Source organism: Pelophylax lessonae (genome assembly GCF_965119305.1).
Source record: "Pelophylax lessonae genome assembly, chromosome: 13".
NCBI lineage: Eukaryota > Metazoa > Chordata > Amphibia > Anura > Ranidae > Pelophylax > Pelophylax lessonae.
In genome coordinates, this window is record NC_138780.1 from 35751219 (window position 1) to 35766854 (window position 15636).

Sequence of the window (15636 nt, forward strand, 5' to 3'; positions counted from 1 at the left end):
CGATCCCTACTCCAAAGTAACGGAGCTGAAAAGATACAGACATTTTTGGAGTCCATATCAGAAAAATAGCCTTGGGTGACAACCATGGCTCTCTCCATTGACAAAGGAGTGATGTAGCCACCCAAAAAACAGGAAGTTAGTTATTTTTAAGATTACCAGGTAAAAATAAAGCAAAAAAAAAAGAAAATGAATGCAGCCACCATACTAAGAACAAATAACCTGAAATATTACATTTTTGGCTTTGGGTTTAGATACACTTTAACCTTCTCAGATTTTGGTGGTATTTGACAAATTCAAAGGCTAAAAGATTAGCACTTGATTTAAAAAAAAGTTTGTTCTAGTTTCTAGAAATTACAGGGTATTTTTTCAACTTTGTCCCTCAGAATGAGGAGGATGTTTACAAGAGGAGTGTTTTACGGGTAGTATGTAATAATGTAATACCTTCAAATCTTCCACGGCAAACCACAAACGATATTAGAGGCAAGCGAACATGAAACTTTTTGACCTGCTCTTGTTTTCTAAAGGTAAGCAACCTATTTTTTTGGTAAATACATGCATACTTCAACACATTAATACCAAATTAGAAATGAATAAAATATAAGACTTTGCTATGCTTTTTGATAAAGTTTTAAAACTTACTTTAGTTGTAAAGTACATTAAACATTATGCACATTAAACATTTAACTACTTCAAAACATTAAAAAACAAACTTGAGATGTAAAACCAAATATAAACAATATAAAATAATTGTATAAAATACCTAATTATTTAGGATAAGGGGTAAAAGATAAAGGCAACATTTCAGATTAAAGAATTCTTTTAGTTGATTTTAATTTGAGTTGTTTCTGTTGTCCATTATGATTTAAAAAGAGTTAACACAGTTGATTGATAATAAATTGCTTCAGCCAAACACTAACCATGAGAGAAAGAAAAGTTTGTGTGATCATTCAGAGCCGGTTCACATTAGCGCGACTTGTCAGCCTGACAAGTCGCGCTCCCTCGCGGTCCATTGACCGCTACAGGACCCGTTCTAATAGGAGCGACACAAGTCGCTCCGACTTAGTAAAAGGGTCCTGTACTACTTCGGGGCGACCTCGGAGGGACTTGCATAGACTTCCATTATTCCATTATGTGAAGTCTCTGCAAGTCGCTCCGAAGTCATGGTGCAATGTAATGCACAAGTTGCCCCCGAAGTAGTAAGGAGTCGTGTCGCCTCAGTGTGAACCGGCTCTCATATTCTCAGACAAATAGCCAAGAAATCATACATTCTGCCAGGGTATGTAAAGTTATGAGCACAACTGTATGTAGCCCCTATCTCTATGTCTCTCCTTCTTAACTCTGAGACAAACTTTAAACTAAAAAGAAATTTAGGTTATGGATACACTTTAACCAACTCATGTCTGCATCATCTACTGACCCCTACCTTAAACTGGCCATAAACTCTAATCAATTAGATTCCCCACCCATGCTAAACTGCATGGATGGAGGAATTGCTCCTGCTGGCTATTGTATCCACACAGCTACTGAATGGATGCGGCTACTGTTTGACTGACAATTTGACTGACTTCCTCAAATTTCAGACTGATAGATGTTGGGCAGGAGGGTGTTGTCAGGGCCACTCACAGCTTGAATTACATCCAGTTCATCAGGAACTGACCAAAATTCTCAGTGTATGGCCAGCTTTACGCCACTGGGTCAGTATGCCAAAGGCAAATAGACAGTTTACTTTGCAAGTGAATTTTCCATTACCTGAAGGAACAAGGCAAAAATGTACTTAGTAACGCCTACCCAATCACAAGCAAGATAATAGAAACAGTATTTTTTCTTGCACATGACTGGATGGTGGAAGTCAGCAGAGCTTCACCTCATTCACTAAGCTAAAGAGAAATTCCCATTTCAAGCTTAAATTTACTTGCGTAGTGAACAGCCGATTTACCTTCATTAAACTATTGTTTCTCCATCTCTTTTACTGTAAGCTCTTTCTAGTTGGTCCCTCTTCTTTTTGTCCAGAGCAACCTTTTTAACAAAGTGGAAGCCCTGAAAATAACTTTCTGGTCTCTAGGAACATCTAAAAATTACTAGATGCATAAACAAAATGAACATTAAAGTGTCACTAAACCTACATTATCAAAAACTATTAATAAATGTTGTACTACACGCTGTTCATACTCAGTCACTATGAGAATCATTTTCTGTATTCTGCAAAAAATCTGGTTGATCCTGCTGCTCTCCATCTCCCCCTTCTGTCCATGTCCCCAATTCAACTAGGGATTTTCAGAGCAATGTTGGCAGCTCTGCACATGCTCAGTTTTCAGTGAGTTTCTATCCTGAGCATTTCTTCCCTATCACATTTGTGCAGCCCATATGACTATAGTGTCACTCATGTGGGCATATACACATTTGAAAATGATAGACCACTCTCTCCTTCTCCAAGCCCACTAACCAACTAAGCACAATGGGGGCAGGGGTCACATACCTTATAAGAGACTAAATTTACGAGGTCGGCCTCTTTTATATCTCCCGCCCTGGCCCCACTGAGGATAAGACGGAGGGTGCCAAGGGACAGGGGGACACGAGTGCCTGTGGGTGTTGATTGCAGAACCTGCAGCAGGGAATGCGACTCCAAGGTGGCTGTGGAACCAGAGGAGCAGGAACAGCAGTAGTGTGCAGAGGACTAGTCCAGACTAAAAGGGCACTCCACTTACATTGATGGTTGAGGATAGGCAGCTTGTCAGGACTCTTGAGGCTGAAACATACAGCGGTGTACAATGCTGGTGCAGCAGACAGCCAGGAAAGCACCCGAGTAGTACCAGGAGCCATGATCAGAGGCAGAAGCAGGGTCTCAGGAAAAGCCAGGGTAATCAACAGGTGGGCAGTGAGGTACCAAGTCATGAGCAGAGCCAGAGTCGGGAATGGAGCCAGATCAAGGGTAAACGACAAGACAGAAGCAGAATCCAGTATCAGGTCAAGAACATGCCAGGTCAGTACCAGGGAGAACATGCAGGGTCAATTGGGACACAGGGCACAGCTGAAGATCAGTCAGCAAAGGATATGGGAATTAAGTCCCGTTGAATAGCCCATCTGACATCAACAGGGATTTTGCCTGTTAGCCATTCTTCGGGAAATACCATGTCTATCTATGTGCCAGACATCCTACCAGAATTCTCTGACAGTAGGATTTTACATGTGGATTGATGGAGGCTTTACCTCCCTCATATTCTAAGACACAGCCTAGAGGGGCATCACACAGCCTGTGACTGGCAGATATCTACCCACACCATATTATTGCCAAAAATAATAAATATATGATTTTAAATATACAGTCAATTTGTATGACGATTTAAAACAGTTTATTGATATCATTTTTTTTATTTTTACTCTGTATCCCAAAGGCTGTTTTTTTTTTTTTTAACTTGTGACCAGCAGCAGAGGACTAGAAGCTCATCCTGCTTATGTTTCCCAGCAAGCAGATTTAGAAAGAGCTGGGTCATGTGAGCGCTGTATATCATTTGGGAAAAAAGGTTTTTTTTTTGTTTTTTTTTTTAAATAACTACAGTGTCATCATCCATATACAGAAATAGAAGGGACACTGTAAATTAAACTGTGTGCGTTTAGTATTACCTTTAAGTTGGATTTTCTCAAATTTGACTTCAAAGGTAAAAATACACTTAAAATATTGTTAAAAAAAAAAAAAAAAAACTGTCCTGCTGACCCAGTGAGAAGTGCTGCCCTATATATACTCAAGCAAAGTAGGATCAACCTGTAAGTCCTGTAGATCAATATTTTTCATGGAATTGAAAAAATACTTTTTTACTAAATCCCAAACCTTTTCTTTCCAGTGATAGTCGCCCAGATGGTTCTGTATCAGCCTCAGAACTTGGTGTCGGTCGAAGTTGGTGCCACGGCAGTCATCAGCTGTGTACTTAGAGATAGTATAGAGGATGGAGAGCTGATTTCCTGGTACAAAGAGAGCTACAAACCTGCAGAAGGTCCAGTATGCGTGAAGACCTGTCTCAAGGACAATGATGTCCATAAATATGGATGCAAAAACACTGACACTAAGGCAATCCTGGAGATTTACAATGTCCAAAACAACGATTCTGGAGTTTATTACTGTACGTTCCATTATGTTTTTGTTATGCATTTCGGCAATGGGACATCACTAATTGCAAGAGGTAAGATATTACTTTCAGGATAATGTGTAATTCTGCTCCCCAAATCCAAAATCCCTGACTTTTTGGACTTCCAAAGGACAGGAAGCTGTATTTATTTAATTAAAAATCAAGATAACACAAATTAAAAAAATATATATCTGGAGATTTTTTATTTTTTATTTTTAACTAAGCAAAAGTGGCTTTTGGCTTGTGGGCAAAAGTCTCCAAAGTCAAGTTTTTGGATTAGGGGAGAATGTTGCTAGAACTGGGGCCCCTGACCTTTGCTGGAGGTTGACTTGTCAGTTTAGTAAGTACTGGGAAATGAATCTCTAAATAAAGAAACCCTCCCCTACCCACCTCAGTGTCCTTTTAGAGTTTAGAATGCCAGGGGCAGGATAAGAGATCATGTGACCACTGTCGCGGTGGTCACTTGATCTGAAGCTGGTCTGGCAGGCTACCAGTCTTTAGCCTGGACTGAAAGCTCTCAGATTGGTCTTTGTGCTGGGAGTTTAAAATGTGCATGCTATTGTAAATACACAGATGAAATATATACTGCCTGTGGGAGATATATTTCCTGTCACAGATCAGCTGTGGAACTGATCTTTTGTCTTACTGTTTGCATGCGTTTTTTTACCTTTTGCTGCTGTAGGTCTGTGGTTCCACAAGCTTGTGCTCTGCTCTTGCTGCACTGACTTAGCAGCTATGGGTGTCGCTCACTTCACCTGATGGGTAATATACCTTCCCTTCCTTCCTTCCTGCTACTTCCTGTCCAGCCTCCCATTTGTCTCCATATTTAAATCCCACTCAGACCAGTTTCTGGTTGCTTGAGCAACACTTGTTCCTGAGCCCCTTCCGTGCAATCATTCCTAACCTGACTTCTCATGGACTGATCTCTTGTGTACCGACTTAGCTAATTCTCCTAAATTATGTTTGTCTGCTGCCCGCCCTGACCTTGGCTTGTTATCTGGCTCTCCTTTTGCTCCATCCACCCATCCATCCACTCGAGCCTGCACTGTGTCTTTGGGTACTCTCCTCACGAGCAGGGTAAACCTAGGGGCCATGACCTGGGGTCAAAATGCAGCTAAGTCCATATTCCCGTGAGGGGGTATCAGGCAGAACACCCGCTGGCCCTTAGATTCCATGCCCTTGGGGATCCCGAGTCACCTGCTCACCTGTGGGCTCACACCAGTAGTACCATGACATTTCCTGCCTTTAAAAGTAAAGCATGTAGACCTAAGCAAGGCAAACCCTGTAAAAGAAAAGCTTGTACACCTTTTTTGCTCCTCCTACCACATGCTTTATTTCCTCTTTCTGGCTCGTATGTCACTACAGGACGTATGAATCAGTGGTAGGAACCACAACTTACAGTAAGGGGATCAGGTATTTGACACATGCAGAAGTGTTGAAGATTTGCAGGGACCAAGAAGAAGAAATCTGTGCATTTTCAAAACACAAGCTACTAGAAAGGTAAGTATTTATTCTCTTGTTTTTCAGGACTGCCTTTGTTTATAAGTGACCCTGTAAGGACAGAGTGAATTTTATGTCAAGTAGGGGGTAAGCCTTCTTGAGATTAAGAAACAAAATACGGTTGGTAGTATCCTGCGAGGCTTTTCCAACCCTAATGTACTTATAATTGCAGAGTTTTTCCCATTGGGACTTTAGATGAAGCGCCACACAACCAGTAATAAAAACATAGTACAAGTTTATTGAGTATATGCCAGCAATAAAACTGGGAAAAGGCATCATAATGCCAAACAGTTGGCCGAAGTATACAAATCCATTACATTGGTACATACAGTAATCAAATAGTACATAGTAAATGTGTCATGGCATCTGTGGTGAGTGACCCGACGCATTTCGTAAGTTCAGTCTCACTCTTTAGAGGTTGATGCATAGACATAATCTATAAAGTAAAATGATTGAAAAAATATAACATAGTAAAGAACATGGAAATTTTTCAGGAATATTGGAATGTAGGAATCAGACTAAGGGATCCATACTCACAATAATGCAGGATGCTGCATACCAAAATCGCTCCAGCAGCCACCGGAGACGTCAGACATGGGAGCTGTAGGTAAAGGTTCCAAAATGGGCCGGTAGCGCAAAATAGGACAGATGGAAAAACTGGCAGACAAAACCGTCCAACATAACCTGCCAGGATGGTGGCTAGAAAAAAAAAGGAATGTAATTGGGTGGTGACGTGCACAATTAAAATAAATAAAATGTAAAATGAAAGGTAAAAAACTGTAAAAAAAAAAAAATGTATATAATGATTGAATAGCCAAAAGCAACCATATGGCATAATTAGAAGTGGTGAAAGTGACCTGCACAGCTGAATTAAAATAATCCACATTTGAAACTAAGTGTATTGGTTATAAAGTATAAATGCAACTTGGTGAGACAATGACACCAGTGTATGGGATTACCCCAGTAGTACAAGGTCAAATCAGGTCAAAAAAGTAAGTACCGTATATACTCGAGTATAAGCCGACCCGAATATAAGCCGAGTCCCCTACTTTTAGCACAAAAAAGTGGGAAACCTTTTTGACTCGAGTATAAGCCTAGGGTGGGAAATGCAGCAGCTACTGAACCCAACTGGACCACCACGAGACAGGGGCTGTGGGCATGGTACAGGAGATGGCGCAGGTCATAGTACAGGCATTACACAGGTCATGGTAAGGGCATGGCACAGGTCAGGGCACAGGTGATGGTACAGGCATGTCACAGGTCATGGTACAGGCATTGTATAGGCATGGCACAGGTGATGGTATAGGCATGGCACAGTAGGTATAGGCATGGCACAGTAGGTATAGGGATGGCACAGTAGGTATAGGCATGGCACAGTAATTACAGGCATGGCACAGTATGTACAGGCATGGCACAGGAGATGCAGTGCTGCGGGCTTGGTACAGGAGAATGTCCTGTACCATGCCCGCAGCACTGCATGAGGAAATGCAGGGGCTGCGGAGGCGTCTCGCTTACCTGTCGGTGAGGCGCCGTCTTTGATTTAAAAATCGCGCCACCCGGCGCCGCCATACGTCACCGCAAATGCGCTGCCGATGCTCGGGTGTTCGGCTATTTCCGGGCATGCGGCACATGCGCAGTGACACGACGGCGCCAAGCGGTGCCATTTTTAAAAAGACACTAGTCAGTGACTCGAGTATAAGCCGAGGGGTGCATTTTCAGCATGAAAAAACATGCTGAAAAACTCGGCTTATACTCGAGTATATACGGTATGTGTGACAAATAAAGGGAGAGATTTTGTACCTACCAGTATCAAAATAATGCTGACCAAAAATAATGTGGTGACTGGTGTCTGAGCCCTCCTATTTATAGCCCTGCAGGCCCATCACAGGATCACTGAGATGCATCGATGTCGGGTACAGCATCCAGCGCATGGCAGCGGCTTAGCCGACATGTAATGGTGCCAGATCACATGACATTTGTCACGTGAGGCTGTGGAGGGACTTGCATTCCTGCATTGTCCATTCCCTTATGAGATGAAACACGTTGGGTCACAATAGAGGTCACGACACATTAACTATGTACTATTTGGTTACTGTATGTACCAATGTAATGGATTTGTATACTTTGGCCAACTGTTTGGCATTATGACACCTTTTCCCAGTTTTAATGCTGGCATATACTCAATAAACTTGTACTATGTTTTTATTACTGGTTGTGTGGCACTGCATCTAAAGTCCCAAAGGGCAAAACTCTGCAAATTAACCTTCTTGAGATTGGACAAATAGAAAGGTCCCTGATGATACATTTTATTTTCAACACATTTATGGCTAAAAACAGGTGAAGATGCTCTCTGTTGAAGTTGAAGTAGATTTAAAAATGGCGCCGCCCTGTGCCAACATGTCACCGTGCATGCGAGGCCACTGCTCGGGAAAGGCCGTACACGTTCGGCTATTCCCAGGAATAGCCGAACGTATATGAGATTTCCCGAGCGGCGGCGGTGCATGCGCAATGACGTGTTGGTGCCGGGCAGGGCCATTTTTAAATCTAAGGGGCCTCAGTAACAGGTAAGTGAGACTCCTCCACAGCCGCACTACCTGCCGTTATACGGGGCTGCGGGCATACTACAAGAGATGCAGTGCTGCGGGCATGGTACACCTGTACCATGCCCACAGCACTGCATCTCCTGTAGTATGCCCACAGCCTCCTGTACAATGCCCACAGCCCTGCATTCTCCTGTACAATGCCCACATCCCTGCATTCTCCTGTACAATGCCAACAGCCCTGCATTCTCTTGTAAAATGCCAACAGCCCTGCATTCTCTTGTACCATGCCCACAACGCTGCATTCTCCTGTACAATGCCCACAGCCCTGCATTCTCCTGTACGATGCCCACAGTCCTGCATTCTCCTGTACAATGCCCACAGCCCTGCATTCTCCTGCACAATGCCCACAGTCCTGCATTCTCCTGTAAAATGCCCACAGCCCTGCATTCTCCTGTACAATGCCCACAGCCCTGCATTCTCCTGTACAATGCCCACAGCCCTGCATTCTCCTGTAAAATGCCCACAGCCCTGCATTCTCCTGTAAAATGCCTGCAGCCCTGCATTTTGCTGTACCATGTCCTCAGCCCTGCATTCTCCTGTACCATGTCCGCAGCCCTGCATTTTCCTGTACCATGTCCACAGCCCTGCATTTTCCTGTACCATGGCCGCAGCACTGCATTCTCCTGTACCATGGCCGCAGCACTGCATTCTCCTGTACCATGCCCACAGCCCTGCATCTCCTGTACCATGCCCACAGCCCTGCATTCTCCTGTACCATGCCTGCAGCCCCTGTTTTGGGTTTTGTAATGGTCCAGTTGGGTCCAGTAGCTGCTGCATTTCCCACCCTAGGCTTATACTCGAGTCAATCATTTTTCCCATTTTTGTGTGGTAAAATTAGGGGCCTCGGCTTATATTCGGGTCAGCTTATACTCAAGTATATATGGTATATAGATACAAGAAGAGGACATAGATAGATGAAGAGAAGTGCAGGGATGGGTTGCAAAAAGAGATGGGTGTAGGGAAGGGGGCACATAGAATTTTAGAGAAGTGCAAAGAAGGGGAGCAGTGCCCATCCATTAAGGGACATTCGAGAGTTTTCTTAAAAGTATGAATTCAACACAAGGGCCTTTACGTGTAATTGTACTTTTTAGACAGATATATGTTTGGAACTGAATAAAGTGTCTATCCGGTAACTGTAAAAAAACTAAATAAAACATGTTGAACACGACAGGGAGTAGATAGAAGTGGAGGGAGGTGGCATACAAGAAGATGGAGTGTAGGATAGGGGGTGGAGAGAAATGCAGAGAAGTGGAGAGAAGTGCAGGGAAGGGACAAATAGAGAGATGGGGTGTAGGGAATGAGTGTAGAGTGGTGAAGAGAAGTGCTTGGAAGGGACACAAAGGGAGATAAAGGTGCCGGAAAGGGGCACAAAGATATGAAGAGAACTGGAGGCAACCTAAGCAGAAAGGTAAAGTCATGGCACCTGGCAGTACAGCTTACTCTATATGCCAACATGGCCTCTCAGATATGCCAGCACAGAATACTCAGAAATGGGCTGTCTATCCCAATATCTGTAAATAAAATCTCAATATGTGTTTCGTGACAATTACATATCCTATATTTTTTTTTTTTTTCCCAATTCACAGACAGTCCCACACCTAAGAGTTCCATCCACCTCTTGGCTCCTCTTCAACATCCTTCCCAAGCACGACCATCCAGTTGGCCTGTATAGTCAGTACTTCAGTTTATACAGCTCAGATGACCTGGAATGTCTCTGGAATACCACACAAGGGTAGAATGATTTCCAAGGAAGAACCTGGAGGCACCTGGACTTTTCAGAATTTCCTTTTACTTCCTAAGGACACCTGGGACTATGGAGGTCATGTGACCTGTGAAGTCTGGCTGAGTCCCTCTCCTGTCTGGATACATTGGGCAAAAAAAGAAAAAGGTAACTGTCACACCTGGTAGGGTCTGCCTTGAGAATATTTTTTATTTGTTATTGTTTTATTGACTTTTCAATGCAACTGGATCTGAAAATGAAAATCAAATAGGAATGCTAGAATACAAGAACATTGCAACGATAGCATCATTTTAGTTATGTTTCATAACTATTTGCTTGTGTCACTAATCTGTCAGGTGCTGCCTATGCCCAACTCCAGATAATAATCAAAATTAAAAATAACTTTGCTGCAATTGTCACCTCCTTATCGGAACCGTGCCCCACAGAAACTCTGCTGCAATTAAAGTGACTTTGGGCTGCCGGAGCTCTGTAATTACTTTTAATAAAGCAAAACTCCATTGTGGTAAGCAAGATCTGGAGAGAAAACAATTCTCTCCAGATCAGCTATTCTTACTTGCTTCTCTCTAGATACAGATACAGTCTATTCCACTTAAACTGAAAAGAGCAGCAATGAAAACTTGGAGGGCCTGGTCACTGTGAGTGTACAAGCAGTGCAAAGACCAGTGCAAGACATAAACGTGTCTGTTTGTTTCTATGTTATAGAAAAGGGGAGCACCACAGATGCCATTCTGTCATGAAAAACGCCAATAGAGATCAGCCTAGAAAATTCACCCCAGCCAATCAATTATTTCTCCCAAGGAGGCTTGGTAATCAGACCTCAGGGAATGCCTACACACATATAAATGTTTTTGGTCCAACATTAAATGGTCAGAGGGTGTGCTCAAGAGGTAATGTCTGTAGGCAGCTTTAAAGCAAGTGAAACCAACTGGTATAACTGATTGTCAGTTTATGAGGGATTAAATAATCATATATATGCAAGGTTTCTTAAAAGTGGCAGTTGTCAGTAACCATTTCATGAGATGACTGACTGCAATATTGAGTTAAAAGCAGTTGGGGACCAATTCCAAATGTGTGGTCTATTGCGACCCTCTTAAGAAGGGAAATGAGATTGGAATCTCTTGGACTAGATTTTAATAAAGTTAATGAGGTTCTTCTTTGTTTATCCACTTGAAATATAAGAACAAATGGATTTTTTTTTTTTTTTTAAGTAGATAATCAGATTGCACCGTTTGGGGCAGGGGCTTCAAGACCTATGTAAGTCCAGGGTTCATAGTTTGAGGTCTGAATGAGAATTGCCAATTATTGTTTTACAGAATGGACAGGCATCCCAGGGGAAATACTCGGGCATACTTTTAATGGGTTCAATGGACTGCTGATCGTATGCTTCCATTGCAGATCTAAACATGGTTATCTATCTGCATGGTGATAACCCCTGATGATTTTATCAGCCACACAGGTAAATTATGTACTCACCCGCACTGGCACATGCCACCCCTTTTGGCCTTGTTAGCATCAAGGATAACTGTTGGTCCTTGGACAGGTGGCTTCTCTTGCCCATATAACCCCCTTGATGCTGCTGTTGCTTGGCAGTTAAGACAAAACATTGCTAGAGCTCCCCCAGATTTAATTTTATTATACATTTTATGTTTTTTTCCACCATTTTCTTAGTTGGGTTGGTTATTCTTCCAAGATAGAATGAATTTAGTTCTTGAAATAATTTTTGTGTTTTGGTTATGTTGGGTCATACTTCTAAAGCTAAGCCTAAGCCTATCGTGGTGGTCATCATAATGTTATAGTTTGGTATACAATGTACTAGAAGGTAACCTTTAATAAATACCACAGCTTTTTCAACCTTTTTGTTGTTATTATTGGTGTTAAGATTGTATTATTATATATAGGAATCCATTGTTCTCCTTTATGTGTACAGGCGGTCCCCGGGTTACAAACAAGATAGGGACTGTAGGTTTGTTCTTAAGTTGAATTTGTTTGTAAGTCGGTACAGGTACATTTTTTAGGTTTAGCTCCAGCCAAAAGAATAATTTTAACGTTTTTTTGGATAGCATAGGGAAGGGTTAACACCCCTGTACCATTTGTTTTGCTGTCTGTTCAGAAGATTTCATCTCAATTTCTGTCCCTATAAGAACTGAATTTTGAACATTTTGGGTTGTTGTGGAAATAAGGATTAGTGATAAAGCTTCAGTGGAGACACCTTTTTCCCATTAGAACTCTTCCAGGAGAGAATTTCCCTTCCTCGGGGTGGATTTCCTCTCACTTCCCTCCATTGGTAAGTTGGAGTCGTTTGTAAGTCAGATGTTGGTAACAAGGGGACCACCTGTATACCAACTTTATATAAATCAGCTTGAAACATTTGCCTAATTGCTTTGTTAATATTGTCATTGTTGTTTTACAGAGTCAGATCGTAGAGTGACCACCACTCAGTGTTCCTTCTATGTGAGATCGGCTGTGATTCTAATCTATTTATTGATGTTCAGCCTCGCAGTACATCTCTCCTGGAATTACTACTAACATCTCCACAAGAGCATTAGAACCAGAAATCTGGATAATGCTAAAGCCTCCCTTTTTAAAGTGGGGATTTACTCCCAAACCACACTTTATTTAAAATGGCTATTATGAGCCTTTGCTCAGGATCAGCAGGATGCTGGAATAAGTACCACAAAATACCAAGGTGATGTCAGTAGGCCTTCCACCACCAGGGCTAAACCAACAATAATTTAAGGGGGTGCCTGCCAAAAAGTGAGTGACTTTACATTAAGGTGACTAAATAGGAGTGTTCCCAATATTAATAAAAGGAGAAATGTGTTGGTATTGTTAACAAAATACCCCGAAGAAAATGGCCAGCATCCCAATTATGAACAACAACCAGAACAGCAAAGAACAGCGGGACTTTCAAGGCCTATAAAGGAGGGATGATCACAAAAAAAACAGAGAAGTTTTTATAAAAACATATTTCAATAAATCATAAAGATAAAAAAGAAAACAATACGTATGCATACGTATAATACATATAAAAAGACATGTTCCCTAAGGAATCATCGATACAACATACCAAATTGGCAACAATATTGTCTCTATTGGGCACAGTCTGTAGGTCCTCAAAGAGCCGACATATTTCGCCAAGGGCTTCTTCAGGGCCAGAGAGACCTTTAAGACAATTATTCCCATAAGATCGTGAACAGGGCATAACATCTCCCAGGGCAAGCGTCGGGACCATATGAAGCGGGGGCGACCACGGTCATATATTGCAGGCCATATAGATCATTAGCTCCATAACACAGCCCAAATGGAATATAGATATCCAAATATTACAACTGGTCACACAATGGAATTACCAGGACCACTTGTCCAACCAGTAAGTCCGACATCCCTAGGAGGAGTCTCCTTCCACACAGATAAAGGGTATATGTATATGACCTAATAATACATTTATACTGGGTCAGGTCCTTCCAAAGGACCTAATCAGCCTCGCAGCATAGATAAGCAATACCCGGTCCCAGAGCCCCCTGGCTCAAGATGTTCCCTTAATCCGCCATAGCTCCATAAGTTGCCGCTGTGTTGGTATTGTCATGATCATGATGTATGGGGATTTAGACTTTGTTCAAAAATTTACAATAAACATTTACAATTAATGATATATAAACATATGTTTTTATTAAATTATAATATTACTAAGATGAATAAAATACATATAATTTATACATGTATGCCCCCTGAAGAGCAATGACTGAATAAGAACCTCCTCTGAAGGGCAGCGCCTATAACACATGAAACCACTTTAAAGATGCCATTGTTGTTCCTAACTATTTCTGGTATAAAAGAGACTCCCCCCCCCCCCCCCCCCCCTTAGCCACCTCTAGGACTAAGCTTAGTGTGGTGAAAAGCATCCAAGAGGGAAGGTTCTTGTGGCAAGGAAATGTTGTTTACTGTCTATGGCACAATAAAGTTTTCATGAAGTGACTACGTCATCGTTGTGAGATCTGCTTTCTATCATCAAAGTCTGCTTTAAAACCCAAAATTTGGCAATAAATGTGCGAAAGCCTTTTATATGTGGTTTACATTGTATTATTTATTTATCACAATAATCGAATTGGCTTTTGTTGGCAATATTTCAGACTCGCATGACCCTAGGCGTCAAAGTTCCTTCAGATATCTGGGAGCACTCAATGAGACACAGAGACGGCAGGTACAATGTTACAGAATGCTCGGCTTTATTCAAACATTAAAAAACTTTTTATAGAGAGAAAATAGGGGAAGTCCCTTTTCAGTAGATTATACATAGAATTGATACAAGAATAATAGTTTCAGCAGTTTACCATTACCTGCGTCAAGTCACATATTTGCATGTGAGCTAATTAAAATAAGGCATATTTATAATTGGCATTACATCAGACTTGTTCTAAGGGTTAAGATAAGGCATAATTAATACTTCAAACAAGCTTGCTCTAAGGGTCAGTTTGACCACAAAGTGTAATGTCCTGGAAACTTTCAAGGACATTTACTTAGATAGGCTTTTTAATTAAGCTAAGTCTAGGGTTTTAGTCACAAGATGGAGTCAAAGGAACAAAATGGAGGATAGATATTCCTCCAGCTTCTACCTAGTCAGGTGTTAAGGCCCGTACACACATACCCATACAAAAGCCAGATGAGCAAGACTGGGCATGCTCAGAAAGTTAACCATCACATGACATCACTTCTGCAGTCGGTTGTTGTTGGCCGACAAAATTCGTGTGCAGTCTTTAGCACTTTTCAACCGACAGGACAGCACCGGACAAAAGACGGCCGATCATTCGCCTGACAATCAGGGCTTTACTGTATGCAATACATGCTGGTTGGCATTGCTCCTTTGTCATTAACATCCATGGAACATATTATACTGATTGTTACTCTGGGAAGGCTCTTGTCTTCGGCTAATACTATGTGTCAATGCGAAATAATGTCATGTGCTGTATTTCATCCTTGACTTGGAAAACAAAGAATTTTATAAAAGTTTTTTTTTTTCCTTGAGTTCTGCTTTAAATGTACCAAGACTTTTTCAGTTCTGATGTACATTATACACACAGATGTACAATATGTACTTTCCTGAATATGAAACTAAACTTTATATATACAAAATACAGCTCTGTATCTATCATTGTTAATCAGTTAATCATCATTAAATGTAGTTTTAAATACAAGCAGTGCCAATGCCTAAATGTGACTGTCTTGGTACCAGATTCTTGCAATCCCCGGTAAAGCAGAGCTTAGACTGGCAGAGGGAAAAGCAGCAAAAGGTGGTGATCAATTGTGCTGCAGTACAAGGGCCATGCTGAAAGGAGGAGCTCACCAGTCCACTTCTTCTTCTTCTTTTGCTGTCCAGTCTAAGAGCAGGGGTGGGAGGAGACATCTGTGTCACTTAACTGCAGCAGAGAAAAATCTGAATTTCTACTCTGCCAGACATGACCAGTGCCATCTTAAGAGCATTAACCACTTTACCACCGGAGGATTTTGCTGCTAAAAGACCAGGGGGTATTTTGCGATTCGGCACTGCGTGACTTTAACGGACAATTGCGCGGTCGGGCGACGCTGTACCTAAACGAATTTGACGTCCTTTTTTTCCCACAAACAGAGCTTTCTTTTGGTGGTATTTGATCCCCTGTGCGATTTTTTGATCATG

The 15636-nt window shown here is 41.8% G+C and overlaps 1 protein-coding gene across 1 annotated transcript; it reads left to right on the forward strand.

Moving 5' to 3' along the window:
* Positions 1 to 404: 404 nt before the first annotated feature.
* On the forward strand, positions 405 to 12614 carry LOC309569301 (uncharacterized protein). Its single transcript, XM_082275084.1, is given in 6 exon segments — positions 405 to 524; positions 3840 to 4175; positions 9811 to 9893; positions 9897 to 9899; positions 9902 to 10112; positions 12376 to 12614. Coding segments are annotated over 6 exon segments (783 nt in total). The 5' UTR covers positions 405 to 490; the 3' UTR covers positions 12492 to 12614.
* Positions 12615 to 15636: the final 3022 nt, after the last annotated feature.